General features: G+C 41.1%; 1 protein-coding gene across 6 annotated transcripts in view; it reads right to left on the reverse strand.

Annotated features, from left to right (window-relative positions):
- The window catches only part of ZC3H13 (zinc finger CCCH-type containing 13), a 48,613-nt gene extending 35,597 nt beyond the window's left edge, over positions 1 to 13,016 (reverse strand). For 2 of the 6 annotated variants that reach the window (XM_048046924.2, XM_048046922.2), the window contains exons 1-4: positions 12,756 to 13,016; positions 6,783 to 6,908; positions 6,241 to 6,350; positions 507 to 618 (exon numbers count right to left, since the gene is read on the reverse strand). In XM_048046924.2, the coding sequence (XP_047902881.1) occupies positions 507 to 618; positions 6,241 to 6,350; positions 6,783 to 6,899 (339 nt within the window). In that variant the 5' untranslated portion in view covers positions 6,900 to 6,908; positions 12,756 to 13,016. Of the gene's footprint in view, positions 1 to 506; positions 619 to 6,240; positions 6,351 to 6,782; positions 6,909 to 12,755 lie in introns of those variants that run through there. The other 4 variants (XM_048046923.2, XM_066988643.1, XM_066988655.1 and 1 more) reach the window with 4 other exon arrangements.
- Between the last annotated feature and the right edge of the window lie 1,220 nt (positions 13,017 to 14,236).

The following is a 14,236-nucleotide window of genomic DNA, read 5'->3' on the forward strand; positions in this document are numbered from 1 at the left end:
ATTAATTTGTTGCAAAATCCAAAAATGAGCAGTCAGGATGGCTAATGAATATGTGAGGAGGAAGGTGAAATGGACCAGCACAACAATAACTGTGTTGTCTCATCAAAAGCAAATTTGAGATGAACAACTGAAGTCAGGATGCACATAAACAATGGATATGAATAAATGTCAAGGGGAAAAATAATGGATGATTCGAACAACGGTCAGTATACTTTCTTGGTAATATTAAAGAGTCTGCACTGTTATTAAATAGCTGTTCATCAGTATTTATGACATTTTAGTCTGCAGGACTTATAAAATCTCTGAGAACCAAAAGACCAAACAGTGCTATAAAATTTCAATTACAACTATTAAGACACTTCATCATGAAATATGCCACACACTATGTACAAAATGATCAATTTGTTAAACATTTCAAGTATTACAAATCACCACAATCAGGTTTCTAGGACACAGTGCCCAATCGCTACTGAGGGATTCTGGAGTTCTGCAAACTCCATTCTTACCCTAACAGGAGAGGACGATTCCTCTGTACTTCGTTTCTGTGGCTCAGCCTCAACGTCTTGACGTTTGTTCTTCATTCTTTCCCGAAGATCTCCAGTAGGCCTTTCTGGTGACCTGTATAATACAGAAACATGATATAACCAGTTCTATGGGATCACTTTTAAAGGAATACAGTCTTTTAACTATTTTTGTTATTAGTATAGACAGAGATCTAAACCTCCCACCAAAAGCAGTAAGGATGAAAAAAAAGTATTCAGTTCTAATGGGCTTAAGCATTCAAAGAAAAAACCAAACAAACAAAAACCAAAACTCTTTCAGAACATCAAGGAAGACTTGTCTCTAGGAAGGAAGATTACTTGTATGTATATATGGCACTATGTCATGGCTCAGTGACCACTCTAAATCAGCTTCAGCTGATCCTAGCCACAACAGATCCTCTTTTTCTGACCATCATGCAAATGTTTCACAATCATTCAGACCAAGTCTTCCCAGTTGTCTTTAGCCTTCTCCATATGCTAAGCTGTACTGATTTATATACATATTTAAATAAAATTATTGCAGAGTCAAATTACTGTAGGCTAGCAGTTAGTCACATAAAAGCACAACTCCAAATACAGAAGAAGTCCATAAGTGGAGATCGTCTGCCCTAGTTGCCATCCTCCCATGACCTTGGTCAGACTGCTACACAAAGAATGGCTGTTGCAAGGCTGTGCATCAGAAATTCACTCTTGGAGGCCTCCTTCATTTTCCATCTTGTAGTAACATAACTATTTCATTATTTAATTTTAAAACACTGGAATAACTCTACTACTCTTACAACTGTGTATCTTCTGTAGAATGTATTACTGTGATGTGGGAAGGGGAATATCCTACACTACTACAAGGTATCTTTATAATGTCATCACCTCCTAGTATGGATTCAGAAGTTGATTTATCCCTTATAGGTTAAAAGAGAACAACTCTTGCATTTAAACAAGTTCCTAGGCAAAAGGGACACAGGAGCTGCTTCAAATGATGTTTTGGTTCAAGAAAACAAATTTTCTCTTCATATAAATCTGTCTTGAAACCAAATTTGGTACTTCTATGATGGCTGTTAACTTTTAATTACAGATTCTTTTGTGAAATGGTTGTATGGAAGTACTGGATTTGTACCCATCAGTTTACACTAAAGACAGAGTTAAAAATGCTACTTTAGTTGATTAAAAGAGTTTATCTAATACTTGGATAATTAACTTTGCATTTCTTTCTTTTTTTTTCTTTTTTTTTTTTTTTTAAACTGAATTAGAGTTTCCATTTAGAAAGAGTTGTTTCTTCCATCCTTCCTCTGTCACATAATATACAACAGGAAAACTTTGTTTCCCAGCTCAGGCATATTAAAATATTTAAATTAATATGATTTCATTTTCAACCTGTGCACTTTTGGAACACAGTAATTTGTTTCTACTTCCTCCTTCGCAACGTTGTTTGCATTTAATTCTTTAAACAATGTCACAATGTTGTGTGCCTTAGTATATAAAAAGAAAAAGACCAGTGACTGCTCTCATTTTTAAATGCGTTTAATTCTTTGTGAAACTGCAAATACACGTCAATCTAGATCAGAGGAATGATACAAAACAGTAGCGTGCTGCTTCTTTCAGCACTAACAAGGATCAAAAAAATATCCAGCACACTAATATAAACAAGTTACCTTCCTTGCACACATGACTATATCATCTTTAAAGTATCTGGCTTTTGTAAAGATTTTAATTCAAGGTATCTTTTTTTTCCTCCCATCTGAGAAGCAGAATTCCTTTGTATGACCAAAATTCTCTGAAGCATTCCAAACCATCAGCTACCTCCACGTGTAAACCAGCTTTCAATATTGAAGTGGCAATTCAAAGCCTAAATTTTTAATAGTATTTCAGGTATGGCACAAAGGATCCAGGTTTGTGAAACTGAAACTCTATTTAAATGGCAAAGAGATTACAGATAGTGTACTTGTATTTATTATTCCTCAAGAGAAGTAATTCTCAGGAAAACCTGGTAGCTGAAGGAGAAAGCAAGAGAACTTACAATGTAGCCCACACATTTTCTAGACAGACGTATAATACTGTGGTATTTATTGAAGTTATACGCTTGAGTGGAAAAAATAATGCAAATCATTTCACTTTTAATTAATACCCTTTTCCAGTGTGGAAGGGAGGGAACAAAAAACTTAGTTATTAAAACAGTATTTAAATCTGCTCTAAGATTATGAAAGTCATCAGGAAATCACAGGAATGAAAAAAGCTACAGCTTCAGGGTTGTGTTGTGCTCTTGGGTTTGTTTGTTTTGTTTTGTTGTTGTTTGTGTTGTCTTACAGCTTTGGGAGAACACTGGAGCAAAGTCAAGGTATCCATCCAGTTGTTCCACACACTGCCCTCCTTCCCCCAAGTATTATAGCATAAAAGCCAAAAATATCAAATATTTGCCAAGTTTTCAATCTCATGTTATTGACGAAATAATCACTCAGGAAGCTGTGACTGTTTTCAGATACTTTGGCTTATGCACAGAAAAACAAGCTGATCTACTAACTAGTTTTCCCTTCAGGTGCACCACAATTTTTGTTTTTATAAATGGCCTACTGATGCACTTGCTTTTTTCTTCCCTTCCAAAAGGGGCTTTTGTTTATTCCAGGTAATGCATGCTGCTGAATTTCAACCAAAAAAATATATAATTTTAATTCCACAGTTTAAGATCATAAATTCACATTGTATCTGGTAGAACCTTCTGCACAAAAGGCTGCACAGTATTATCACTGTACAATGAAAGAAGAAAACTAAATGAAAAAATACTTTAATGAAATAACGTTTTGGGTGGGACCCATATTTTAAGCAAGGCCAAAAATGCTGAATTTCACCATTTCAAATTTTAAGCAGTGCAGTTAAGTGATTTTAAACAGCGCTACTTCCTGCCACAGTTCAGTTCTCCAGACGAAGCGGCTTGGTTAGGAAATGAACATTTAAACAGCACCTCCATTTGCTTCTGTACCTATCTTCCAACACGGGGAGCAGCCCACTGGCAACAGCACACATTACAACACAACCCTCAGAGAACGTGTGTATGCGCATGTACGAGTGCGCGTGGGTGTATATAGGCAGACTGGTGTTTAACATACATATAACTGAATGCTGATGAGACACTGTCCTGGTTTCAGTTTCCTGTGCAACAGTATTTGTACTTTTTAAGATTCATACATTCTTACCTACTGTTGTTGCTTGTTTATTTTTTAAACCCCATGTAAGGATCCAGAATTAAGAGGTTCAGGCAACAGACAGGTACTGTGCTATGATGGCACAGATCACAGAATCATAGAATATCCCGAGTTGGAAGGGACCCATAAGGATCATTGAGTCCAACTCCTGGCACCGCACAGGTCTACCCAAAATTTTAGACCATGTGACTAAGTGCACAGTCCAAACGCTTCTTAAATTCAGACAGGCTTGGTGCAGTGACTACTTCACCAGGGAGCCTGTTCCAGTGTATGACCACCCTCTTGGTGAAGAACCTCTTCCTGATGTCTAGCCTCTGTCTATCCTGACAATAATACAAGACAGACAGGATAGCTGCAAAGCAGCTAACAAACAATCGATGGGCAGAGCATGAGAGTAAAATTGCTTGTGGGACAGCATGTTTACACACAGCTCTTCCCTTATTAGCTTCTCCTTACTTCAGATGCCTGGAAGACAGGCAGGTCTATTACTGGATTCTTAATATGCTTATCAGGAAAGCCTTACAGGCAAAAACATGCTAGTTGTTTTAAACAGAAGGATGAAAACTCATGATGTGAGAAGCTGCATTAACGCTGAAACACAGTTATATGCACACTACCTTTAAAAGGCTTTCTTCACATTTTAGAGTCAAGTTTTCCTGTTGTCTGGTGATGTTTTAAACCAAGGGAAGAATTATGGTCAGAAAAAACATTAACAATGAGACTTTGTTCAGACAGGTTTGAAATAGGAGGTGCAAGGAAAGGAGTAAGATGTGCCATGTCCTACCAAACTGCCTGCAAAGCAGACAAAAGACTGCCAGCAGTAAATGCTGAACACGTGTAGCCACACCACCAGCATGTCCCAGACATGTGAACAGGAATACTGCTTAAACTGAACTGGTGTGGAATCAGCATTAGCTTGACTTGCACTAAGCCAATAAAATTGTATTTAGAATACCTGGATACATTTGTAAAAAAAGGTTAAATACCATAAGAACTTCTATTACGCAAGTAAAACAGCTTTTTCTGTGCCTAGCCAAGAGCTCTCAGTAGAATCCTCTGAAGACAAGTGTGCTTTTTCCATTTGTCTGTTTTAGTAGGAAGGCTTGCCCCCCTCCTTGTTTTTTATTTTATTTTTTCCTTTACAAACATCTTTATTAAAATGTTGAACATATCAGGCAAATGAGCAGCAAGATCCATTCTTTGACTTTTTTAGTACAGTCCTAACAGGAAGAAAAAGTTAGTAGCAAGTAAATCAGCGTTGTTCTTAAGTGTTAGTGGTGACAGTACAGCAGAAACAAAGCTTTAGTCATTAAAAGAAATGTGACTTCTCTTCAAATGACCAAGCAGGACCACAAACGGTGCGTTCCAAACACTGAAAGCAAGGAGAAAGCAGCATGCTACATTTAAGTTTTTCGATTTAGTCTCTACCAATAAATCACTCCTTTTTTCCCCCCCATATGGAACACTCAGCACAGAGCAGAGTAAGATCTTTCACACACCGAAATAAACATCGATCTTAGTGATTTATTTCGTATCCCAGAGGCTACCATGTTAGAAGATCAAACAAGCAAAGTCAAGTCCATCCTGAGAGTGTGGCACAAGAGCAGGAAAGAGAACATCAAGCCAACCTTCCTGTTTGACCTTCACCAAGTTGCTTTATTTACATTTTGATGCTTCAGTGCGCCCATCCGTAATCTATAGGTAACACTGACATCACTGTAGCATCAGGAAACAGCACAGTTTTTGCACAGTTCCCCGTTCTATGGAGGCTTCATACTCTACAAATGACTTTTTTTTTTGTCCTTTATAATACAAATAGTACAAATTTACTGCTACGTTTAGTTTCAGTTGACAAGCACGGTGTTACACCATACATAGGACAGTGGGAAAAAACGCATTTTAAAATGAGAGTAACGTGGGAGTAACAGTAAAATTTCTGTTTTCTGAAAAAAGTAGGAAATTTTAGAATCTCTTCTTTTGATATAGGATATTTGGCCTTTAGCTAACAAAGTTACAACACTACGTTTTGAAGAGAAGTGTTTTCTCACAGCTAGAGAGGTTACACACCCTACTCATCAAACAGTACAGTGAAGGCAGAAGAGCTACAAGTATGCGATTACTGCTGTAAGTAGTTACAAAACAATATTTTAGTAAAGGACAGAAAGGTGTATCAGAAGCTGCAGTGACACTACACATATAAAAATAACTTAAGGTACTTGATTTCCCTATTTCAAGTAATGTAAGAAATTAATCTGCATCCAGTGGACTCTTTTTTAAAGTTACGTTAAAGTTACTCCCCAAAATCCTGGGAAAACCCACTGAAGGTTGCCAAATCAACTGTTTTGAGCAGCTTCGCAATACGAGTGGTTATTGATAAAACACACCGTTAGGCACACCACAGCATTTCATTATTAACAAAAAAAAACACAAAAGAACAGAAGACATAGTTGCAAAAGCTATTTTCCTACAGCATGTGAAGAATTCAAAGTGAGTTCTTGATTTACCTTCTATAACTGCTGCTATAGCCTTTACCTCGTGGTGAAGGGCCATGTACGAATCTACATGTGTTCCCATAGAGGCAGTTGCCAGTCTTCAGCCAGTTACGGCACTGTGTCTAAGAGACAGACATCACTGGGTGAATTTCACACTCATTTCTGGAAATACCATTGGTGTGAGTGTGGCAGAACAAACAAATGACTCCACATTAACTCCCATTTATCTCTAATTTCTGTCCACCAGTAATATAACTCAAAAAAAAGATCAACAATGAGAATCAGGTCTGGCAGAGAAAAAATTAGGTTGGTGGAAACAGTATTAAAACGTACAGTACTACTGCTCCTGTCCAGAAGCTGGGACAACACACGTTATTTGAAAACTCTAATATTAGTATTTTGAACATCCATGGGTTAAGGAGTTCTCTTCACCTTTACTAACACCTGTGACATCTGAATATTTGGCACTTGTGAGCTACTCTTTCCCACCATCTAAATCCTGGAAAAGAAGATGCTGGGGTGGGGAGGAAAAGAAGAATGCTTTCACAACTCACCTCTGCAGTACTTCCAGTGCTGGGTCCAAGCCTTTCAAACACACTGGGTCTTCGGGATGTGCTATCGGATATGGTCTTGGTATTTTCCACTGTGACCTTCCTTCTAATTTTTGACATTTTGTACTACTTCAACCAAAAAAAAAAAGCAAAACTGTAAAATCCTTCAGTCTGGGGCTATTGACACTGAACTCACATGAATAAAATAGTATGATACACGTTGCAAGAGTTGCTGCAGAGGTGATGAAGAAAGAAACAGAAGTCATAAATGAGTGAAATGTATTTAATTACAAGGAATGTCTCTGATTCAAATTAGTCAGCAGAACACCAGTAATGATCATTTTTCACTTTATTTTATGACCTGCTTGGGATTCTTCAGCTTCCCTTTGGGAAAGATCATATAATGTTATTCATTTAGGTAGCAAACAATACACAGTACAGATGCTTTCCTTGATCATGTATTTTTCTGCATCAATTCAAGTGACTTCAAGTGGAAAGAACTTTTAACATTACTTCACCGACCTCTCAGAAGGATTCCAACTACTAAAAATGGCTCCCGTTTTCAGAAATGTGTCTGAAAATGAGAGTTCCTTTTTTTTTTTCTTAGTTATGCATGACAGCCTATTGAAAAACACCTTGACATCATCCACACTCTTTATTTCTTCCTGGTTTATATGGTTCTTGGAACTACCCGAGTATATTAAAAAAACAGCAATACAACTCTTAGGCTTCCCAAGAAGTAACTAAGTTTAATTAAAAAAAAAAAAAAAAAAGCAGATTTTGAAGCAAATACAGCACACATCTGACAAATAAGAAGTTACAATTTATCTTACCTGAGGAAAAAAAAAAAGGAGTTATTGAAAACAGGAAGAAAACAATATGAAAAATAAAACATGATAGTAGGCAATAGAGACGCGTTACTGAAAAAGGACACGATGGGCTCCAGGATCTGTTGTGCATTCTTTAGGTGCTACCAACTTGCACATAAATAAATCAAATTTGGGAAAGTCTGCCAGATGCAGGACAATTTACATGCAGCTCAAAAAGCCACCTCTGTGTTATACAGCCAAATGCTACCACTCTGGAGCTCATTAGTCAACGCAACACGATTAGCTAAACACTGACCTGCTGCCCTTCTGCTCTCTTCTGCCCCATCCACGTGTTACTGCGTTCAGTACACACACACTTGAGCTAATTTCATACACCCAAACAAGAGCCACAAATGACAAAAAGCTTGTCCATACAATCAGAATACGTATTTAAACTAGCCCCCACCACACTGGGTTAGTACCAAATGCCACTCATCTGACCAGCAGTACGCTCCCATAGCATTGAGACTGCAAGCTTCCATTCTACAGCAAAAAAATTAATAAGGTATGAACGTGTACAACTGCATACAAAATGTAACACTGCTGTAACCTACATTTTACGCTTCTAAGTTTGATAATACCTGTTCATTTTCCTTGTAGCTTGGTGAAATTTCTGAATCCTACTGTTATTTCAATGGTGAGACCTCCCTAAAAGCTGACACCTGCAAACTTTCTACTAACAAAACTCTGTGCTCAAGCTCTTGCTAAGTACTTTAGCTCATTTATAAACAACAGAGGAAAGCTTATGCTATGTATTTGTGAGAGTTCTCAGCTCTAGTGACTAACTCTAAGCCTTGGATTATCTGAAGAATTGTATCTCCCAGGTAAGGTTCAGATAACCTAGACCTTAACCAAGATGCTCAGAGGGCAAAAGTTAACCACGTGGTGTATACCAGACATTAAAAACAATGGTTAACATTCATTAGTGCTCTTGAGGATGGAAGCAGACAGTGAAACAGTAGAATTTGCCAGTAGAAGGAAATTATTTGGGTTAGTAAAAACTGTGGAGATTTCCAGAGAGATCTAATTGAGTTAGAAAATCGAGTAATACAACAGCAGATGAAATGCAAATAAATATAATGTAATGCACACAAGAAGAAATGATTTTATCTAAATACTTGATGAGTTCAAATTAGTCCAGTCTTCTGAGAAAAACAATTAGGAGTCATTGTGGACAGCTCAATGTGCAGCAGTAGTTATAAAGTCTGACAGGATAAACCATTAAAGTTAGAAAGCAAAACAATACCACAACTAATCTAGCTGAGCACCCTTCTGTTTCAGGACTGTTCCCCGCTGTATTTTAGCAAAAAACCCACTGAATTTGTAAGGTTCCATGCAGCTACACCCTTCAGAGGATACAAAAGTATACTGACATATGCAGAAGCATTTTTATTAAGACGATCACATACCAAATACTGAATTTGGTTTAAACGGTTACAGTAAAAAGAGCCATATCTGAAACAAAAAAAGTTAGAAGAACGGCACTGGCAATGGCAAAGGGGGAGGGAGGGTTCAACACATGAAAGACAGATAAAATGAGTGCACCTAATACATAAGTACAGCACAGGGACATGACAGCAGTATACAGATGTGAAAAATTTACAAACATTTGGCCTCGTAATTTGAACGTCCTTTCATTTCCAAAAAAAAAAAAAAAAGAGGCAAAAGATATATATATATATTTAATGTTACCCTTTACCCAGTAACTAGTACCTTCTTAGAATTCACCTCAATAGGAAATTATGATGATGACTAGCCTTAAAAGGGTAATTATAAACACGGAGAGGATATTAAGAGGGCAATATAATAACTGAACAGATTATTTCATTCCCAACTACCAACTTCTCTGTATTTGGGCTGATAATTACTTACAAGGAAATCAAAGAGAACACCATCCAACCCTGAATCTTCTAAAGTTTGGGAGAAGAAAAAAAAAGGGGGGGAAAAAAGCTGCTTTTAAGTAAAATAAAAACTTGAAATGTGAAAATAAAAACCAGGTAACATTCTGGCAGTCCTTACATTTTGTCCCATACCCACTAGTTTACTATTTAAAACAGATACTTTGTTAACAGAAGATATATTTCATGATAAACTATTTCAAGCAAACGAAAACAACATGCTGGGACTGGACAGCTTATTACTTTCTGTACGCACAGGTTATCACGCAAGGGCCTCACTCCTGCCACCAGAACCGCACGATGAGATTTCACTTGTAAGAGAATATACCTGTTCTACAGGCTGCAGGATTAGAGCCCAGGCATGTTATCCAGAGACACATCGAGGAATATTCACACACCGCACACACACCACATTTGAGAGGCTGTATCTGAATATGCAGTCACTCCCATTTGCATCCTCCAAAAGACCAAGCAAGTCAGATAAACAAGGAGACTATTAAAACAATGCTGCGTTTGAAATTTTAAATGAAAACTTTTGGTTTTATATTACTGGCAAGTATAGAAATGCTCCCCCTTGCTTATAGGGAACATTGTGAGGGGAAAGGACCAGAAAATTTAAGTGACATATTTCTCTTCCAAAATTTTCTGATGGCAAATTAACGGATAAACAATTGTAATTCAACATCCAATTAAACAAAATCCCGTAACTTGCTCAGTTCTTCCACATTTTCATCTTACACTGCTTTACCCTTCTTGATCACGATCCTGCTATTCCTCCCACACTCATGGCTCCTTTCCATCGAAATCCTGTTCCCGAACTACCATCGCCTTACCAAACGCTCACGTGAATCAGACAACACTGAGCATCAGTACGGACTGGGCCTCAAGCATTCAGGCTTCCCGTTCAATATTTCAAATACTTACAACAATGATTTTTTTTTTCCTCAAGTAAAACTTACGTATTTCTCTATTTCAGGTACACAGCATTGCATTGCTAAATCTGCTTAGGGTTTTTGAAGTATCTGCAACTTCTGCAACAGCTTCCTCCTACTAACAAATATAATAGGTCCCATAACAGAAAGGGTAAGACACTAGAGAAATCAACTTTGTACTCATAAATTAAATTCTAGAGCTACGGTTTTAACTGCAACACTGTTATTACTTTTCCATACATGAATAACATCTGCAGGAATCTTTCATCATAAATCAGAAATGCTTTAACACTATGATAATTCGTTTTATTATAGATAAACCTACGTTATTCTTTAATGCAGTAACTTTGCCACAGTAGAAGGCAATCTGTTAAGGACACTATCTATGCTACAATTTCAAGTGAAATATACCTCAGGGTGTTACTTTATGAATAAACCCAAAACATAGAGGGATTTGAGTATACCTACGGGCACTAACCAAGTAACTGAAATCCATGAAACGTGGTATGATTGACACATTATTTGTTGAAATTCTGCATGTTTGTTATCAGTACTGCTACATTTTGGGGTCAAGCATGCTTAACATTTTTCTTCAATAGAAGTATGATATTACATAAGCCACAATTAAGTGAAACACATCTGAAACATCTGCTTTTTTCCCTGATAGAAAAACCTAATCCAGTCCTCTGCAAAAACCAATTCTGCTTCTAGAAGTAGACTAGTAACTAAGACGTAACAGAATTCAACAAAAGCAAAGTTCACAAAACTCTGTAAAGAGATGAAATCTCTTTAAAAAGTCCAAAACATGACTAGCAAGTATGCATGCATATGTGTACACCACACACAGGCTAAACATTATGTCACTTACAAATATCCTACCTGTAAAATGACAAATAATATTCCACTTAAAATCACAATCAAACTTTAAAAATTAAAATCTAATATAACTTAAGACACAAACCAATTAAAACTCTAGGATAAACCGAATTATTGATAACCGTTGATGACTAAGTAACAGCTTGGAAAGAGGAAAGGGGCAGAACTCCCTTTTCTTTTTTCCAAATGAAGATATTTTAGCTGAAATGGATTTGGTTCTAATTACAATGCTAACGTTTCTATGACACGATACTAATCAGATAGTGATATCTGAAGGAGCTCCACGGTTTCACTACCTAAAAATAGTGTTAAAAATAGTAAAACGTGTAGTTAACCAACTTTCAAAAAAAACCCTCAAATACTAGCTGTACTTTCACGGGATGTCAGTCTAGCGATCTTCAACCCACACAGAGAAGTCTGCTTGACAGAAGACTCAAAATTATTCCAAGTTTGCTTTTACAGCCCCACGCTGCCAACCCATCACCCTGTTAACTCGAAGCTACCCCTCTAATTTAACACATGCCATTTCTCCACTGGGAATGACGAACAACTGCCAATTACGTTTCCACCAGCACAAAACCATGGTTGGCATCCTACATGTTCAAAAATATAATAAAAGAATCAGGCCCTAGGATGACAAAAGAAGGTCTGCAGCGTTTTGTATCTTGCCTAGCGAAGTCCTCGTGCTCAAAGATGATGTTTTACCAGAGTAAGAGAGAGTCTGCACAGCCTGGCGTGGGCAGATCCAAGCTCGCTCAGCCCTTACAAGCTGGAGATGTTATCTGTGAACTGGACAGCCACACTCTGGTGCTGGGACAGTGGGACACTCCAGCAAACACGCTGAGAAGCAGGGCTCGTTATCGAGGGCACGGCCACCCGCTAATCCACCTGTGGAACCCGCAGACAGGCCCTGACGGCAGGATGCGCCCGCCTGCCGCGTTCAGCCCCTACAGAAAGGCCCTGCGAGGCTGCCAGCCCCTGCCTGCCACAGCCTGCTCTTCCCCCAGCCCTGCAGCAGGCCCCCAGGGAGGCGACGGCTGAGGGAGAAGCCGGCGGAGGAGCCGGAGGCGAGGCCCCAAGCGGGTCGCGCCCGACCCTGCCCGAGCCGAGGAAATGGCGACCCTTTCACTTCAGAAACCCTTTCGCTGCCAGAAAAGCGGGAGGAGAGCCCCGCCGAAAGCTTAAACAAATAATAAAGGCAAAAAAATAATAAAAAATAACCACACAAAACAGCCAACGGCCGAGCAGGCGGGAGGCTCAAGGGCGGCCGCGGGGCAGCACCCCCCCCCGCCGCGGGCCGGCCCCGCTCCCCCCTGGGGCTCCCCCCCGGGGCCGGGGCGGGTGGCGGACGGTCCCCCCCCCCCCCCCGGCTCTGTCCCCTCCCGGCCCGGCCGCACTCACCTGCTCCTTCCGCTGCCGCGCCGCTCCCCGCCGCCTCCTCCGCCGCCGCCCGGGGCGGAGAGGGTGGGAGGGGGCGAGGGGGGAGTCCGTCCTCCCGGGCCTGAGCGCGGAGCGACACGGAGAGGAAGGCGGGGAGCGCCAGCCGCTCCCGCAGCCCCACGGCGCCCGCCGCCGCCCGGCCGCCGAGCCTCAGGGCCGCTGAGAAAGCGGCACGGCCCGGCCCGGCACGGCTCGGCTCGGCTCGGCACGGCACGGCACGGCCCTCCCCTCCCGGCGGCCCCTGCGCCGTGATGGCGGCGGGCAGCGGGGGAGGGAGAGGGGGAGGCGGCGCCGCCATGTTGGGGAGGGGAGGGAGAGCGCAGGGCGGTGTGGGGTTCTCTGCTTCCCGCCCGGCTCCTGGGGGCGCTTGGGGGGTCTGCCCGCGATGAGGTGCTGCTCGCTGCCCCAAGCAGGGCAGAGCCCCCTCCCAGCCCTCTGGGCTCGCAGGTCCGCACAAAATTATGCTCCCGCCCGCTACCAGTTTGTTGGATTTGTCTTCTCCGCACACTTTAAGCCTGTCTTGGGGATGTTGTTGCATTCGTATGGGCATCCCTACAGTACAGGAGAGACCCGGACATAGAACTATTAGGGTTGGAAAAGACCTGCAAGATCATCTGGTCCAACCATTCCCCTACCACCAGTGTCACCCACTAAACCATGTCCCTAAGCACCACGTCCCACCTCTCCTTGAACACCCCCAGGGACGGTGACTCCACCACCTCCCTGGGCAACCCATCCCAGTGCCTGACTGCTCTTTCTGAGAAGAAATGTCTCCTCATTTCCAACCTGAACCTCCCCTGGCGCAACTTGAGGCCATTCCCTCTAGTCCTATCACTAGTTACCTGTGAGAAGAGGCCGACCCCCAGCTCCCCACACCTTCCTTTCAGGTAGTTGCAGAGAGCAATGAGATCTGCCCTGAGCCTCCTCTTCTCCAGACCAAACAACCCCAGTTCCCTCAGCCGCTCCTCACAGGACTTGTGCTCCAGGCTCTTAACCAGCTTCTTAGCCCTACTCTGGACACGCTCCAGGGCCTCCACTCTTCAGACATGAGGTGTGTACAAATTCTGTAACTTTTTTCAAAAGCTTTGTTTTATGAAAGGTTAGAGAACTGAATTTGATGAGGGGTTTACCAGAGCAAGTAAGTCTTTAGACTGTTGTATTGATCCGCACTGGGAGACCACTGTAGAGGAGTTAGTGATCCAGATTAACCTGAGCAGGCGCAGTGCTGTGGTGTGCTGTGCTGCACGTTCAGCATGACCTCCGGGACTCCGTTATGCTGCACAAACTGTTGGCCACAGGCTAAACGAACCTCACCAACTAATTGCAGTGGAGGAGCCTGCAGGCAGCTCCCACTTGGTATCAGTGATGAGGTTGTCTGCGTGTCCTTGCCTTTATCTAAAAGTGCAGCAAGAAGTTCTCATGTGAACATCCTTTCAATTTGA

Source organism: Anser cygnoides, chromosome 1 (assembly GCF_040182565.1).
Source record: "Anser cygnoides isolate HZ-2024a breed goose chromosome 1, Taihu_goose_T2T_genome, whole genome shotgun sequence".
Classification (NCBI taxonomy): Eukaryota; Metazoa; Chordata; class Aves; order Anseriformes; family Anatidae; genus Anser; species Anser cygnoides.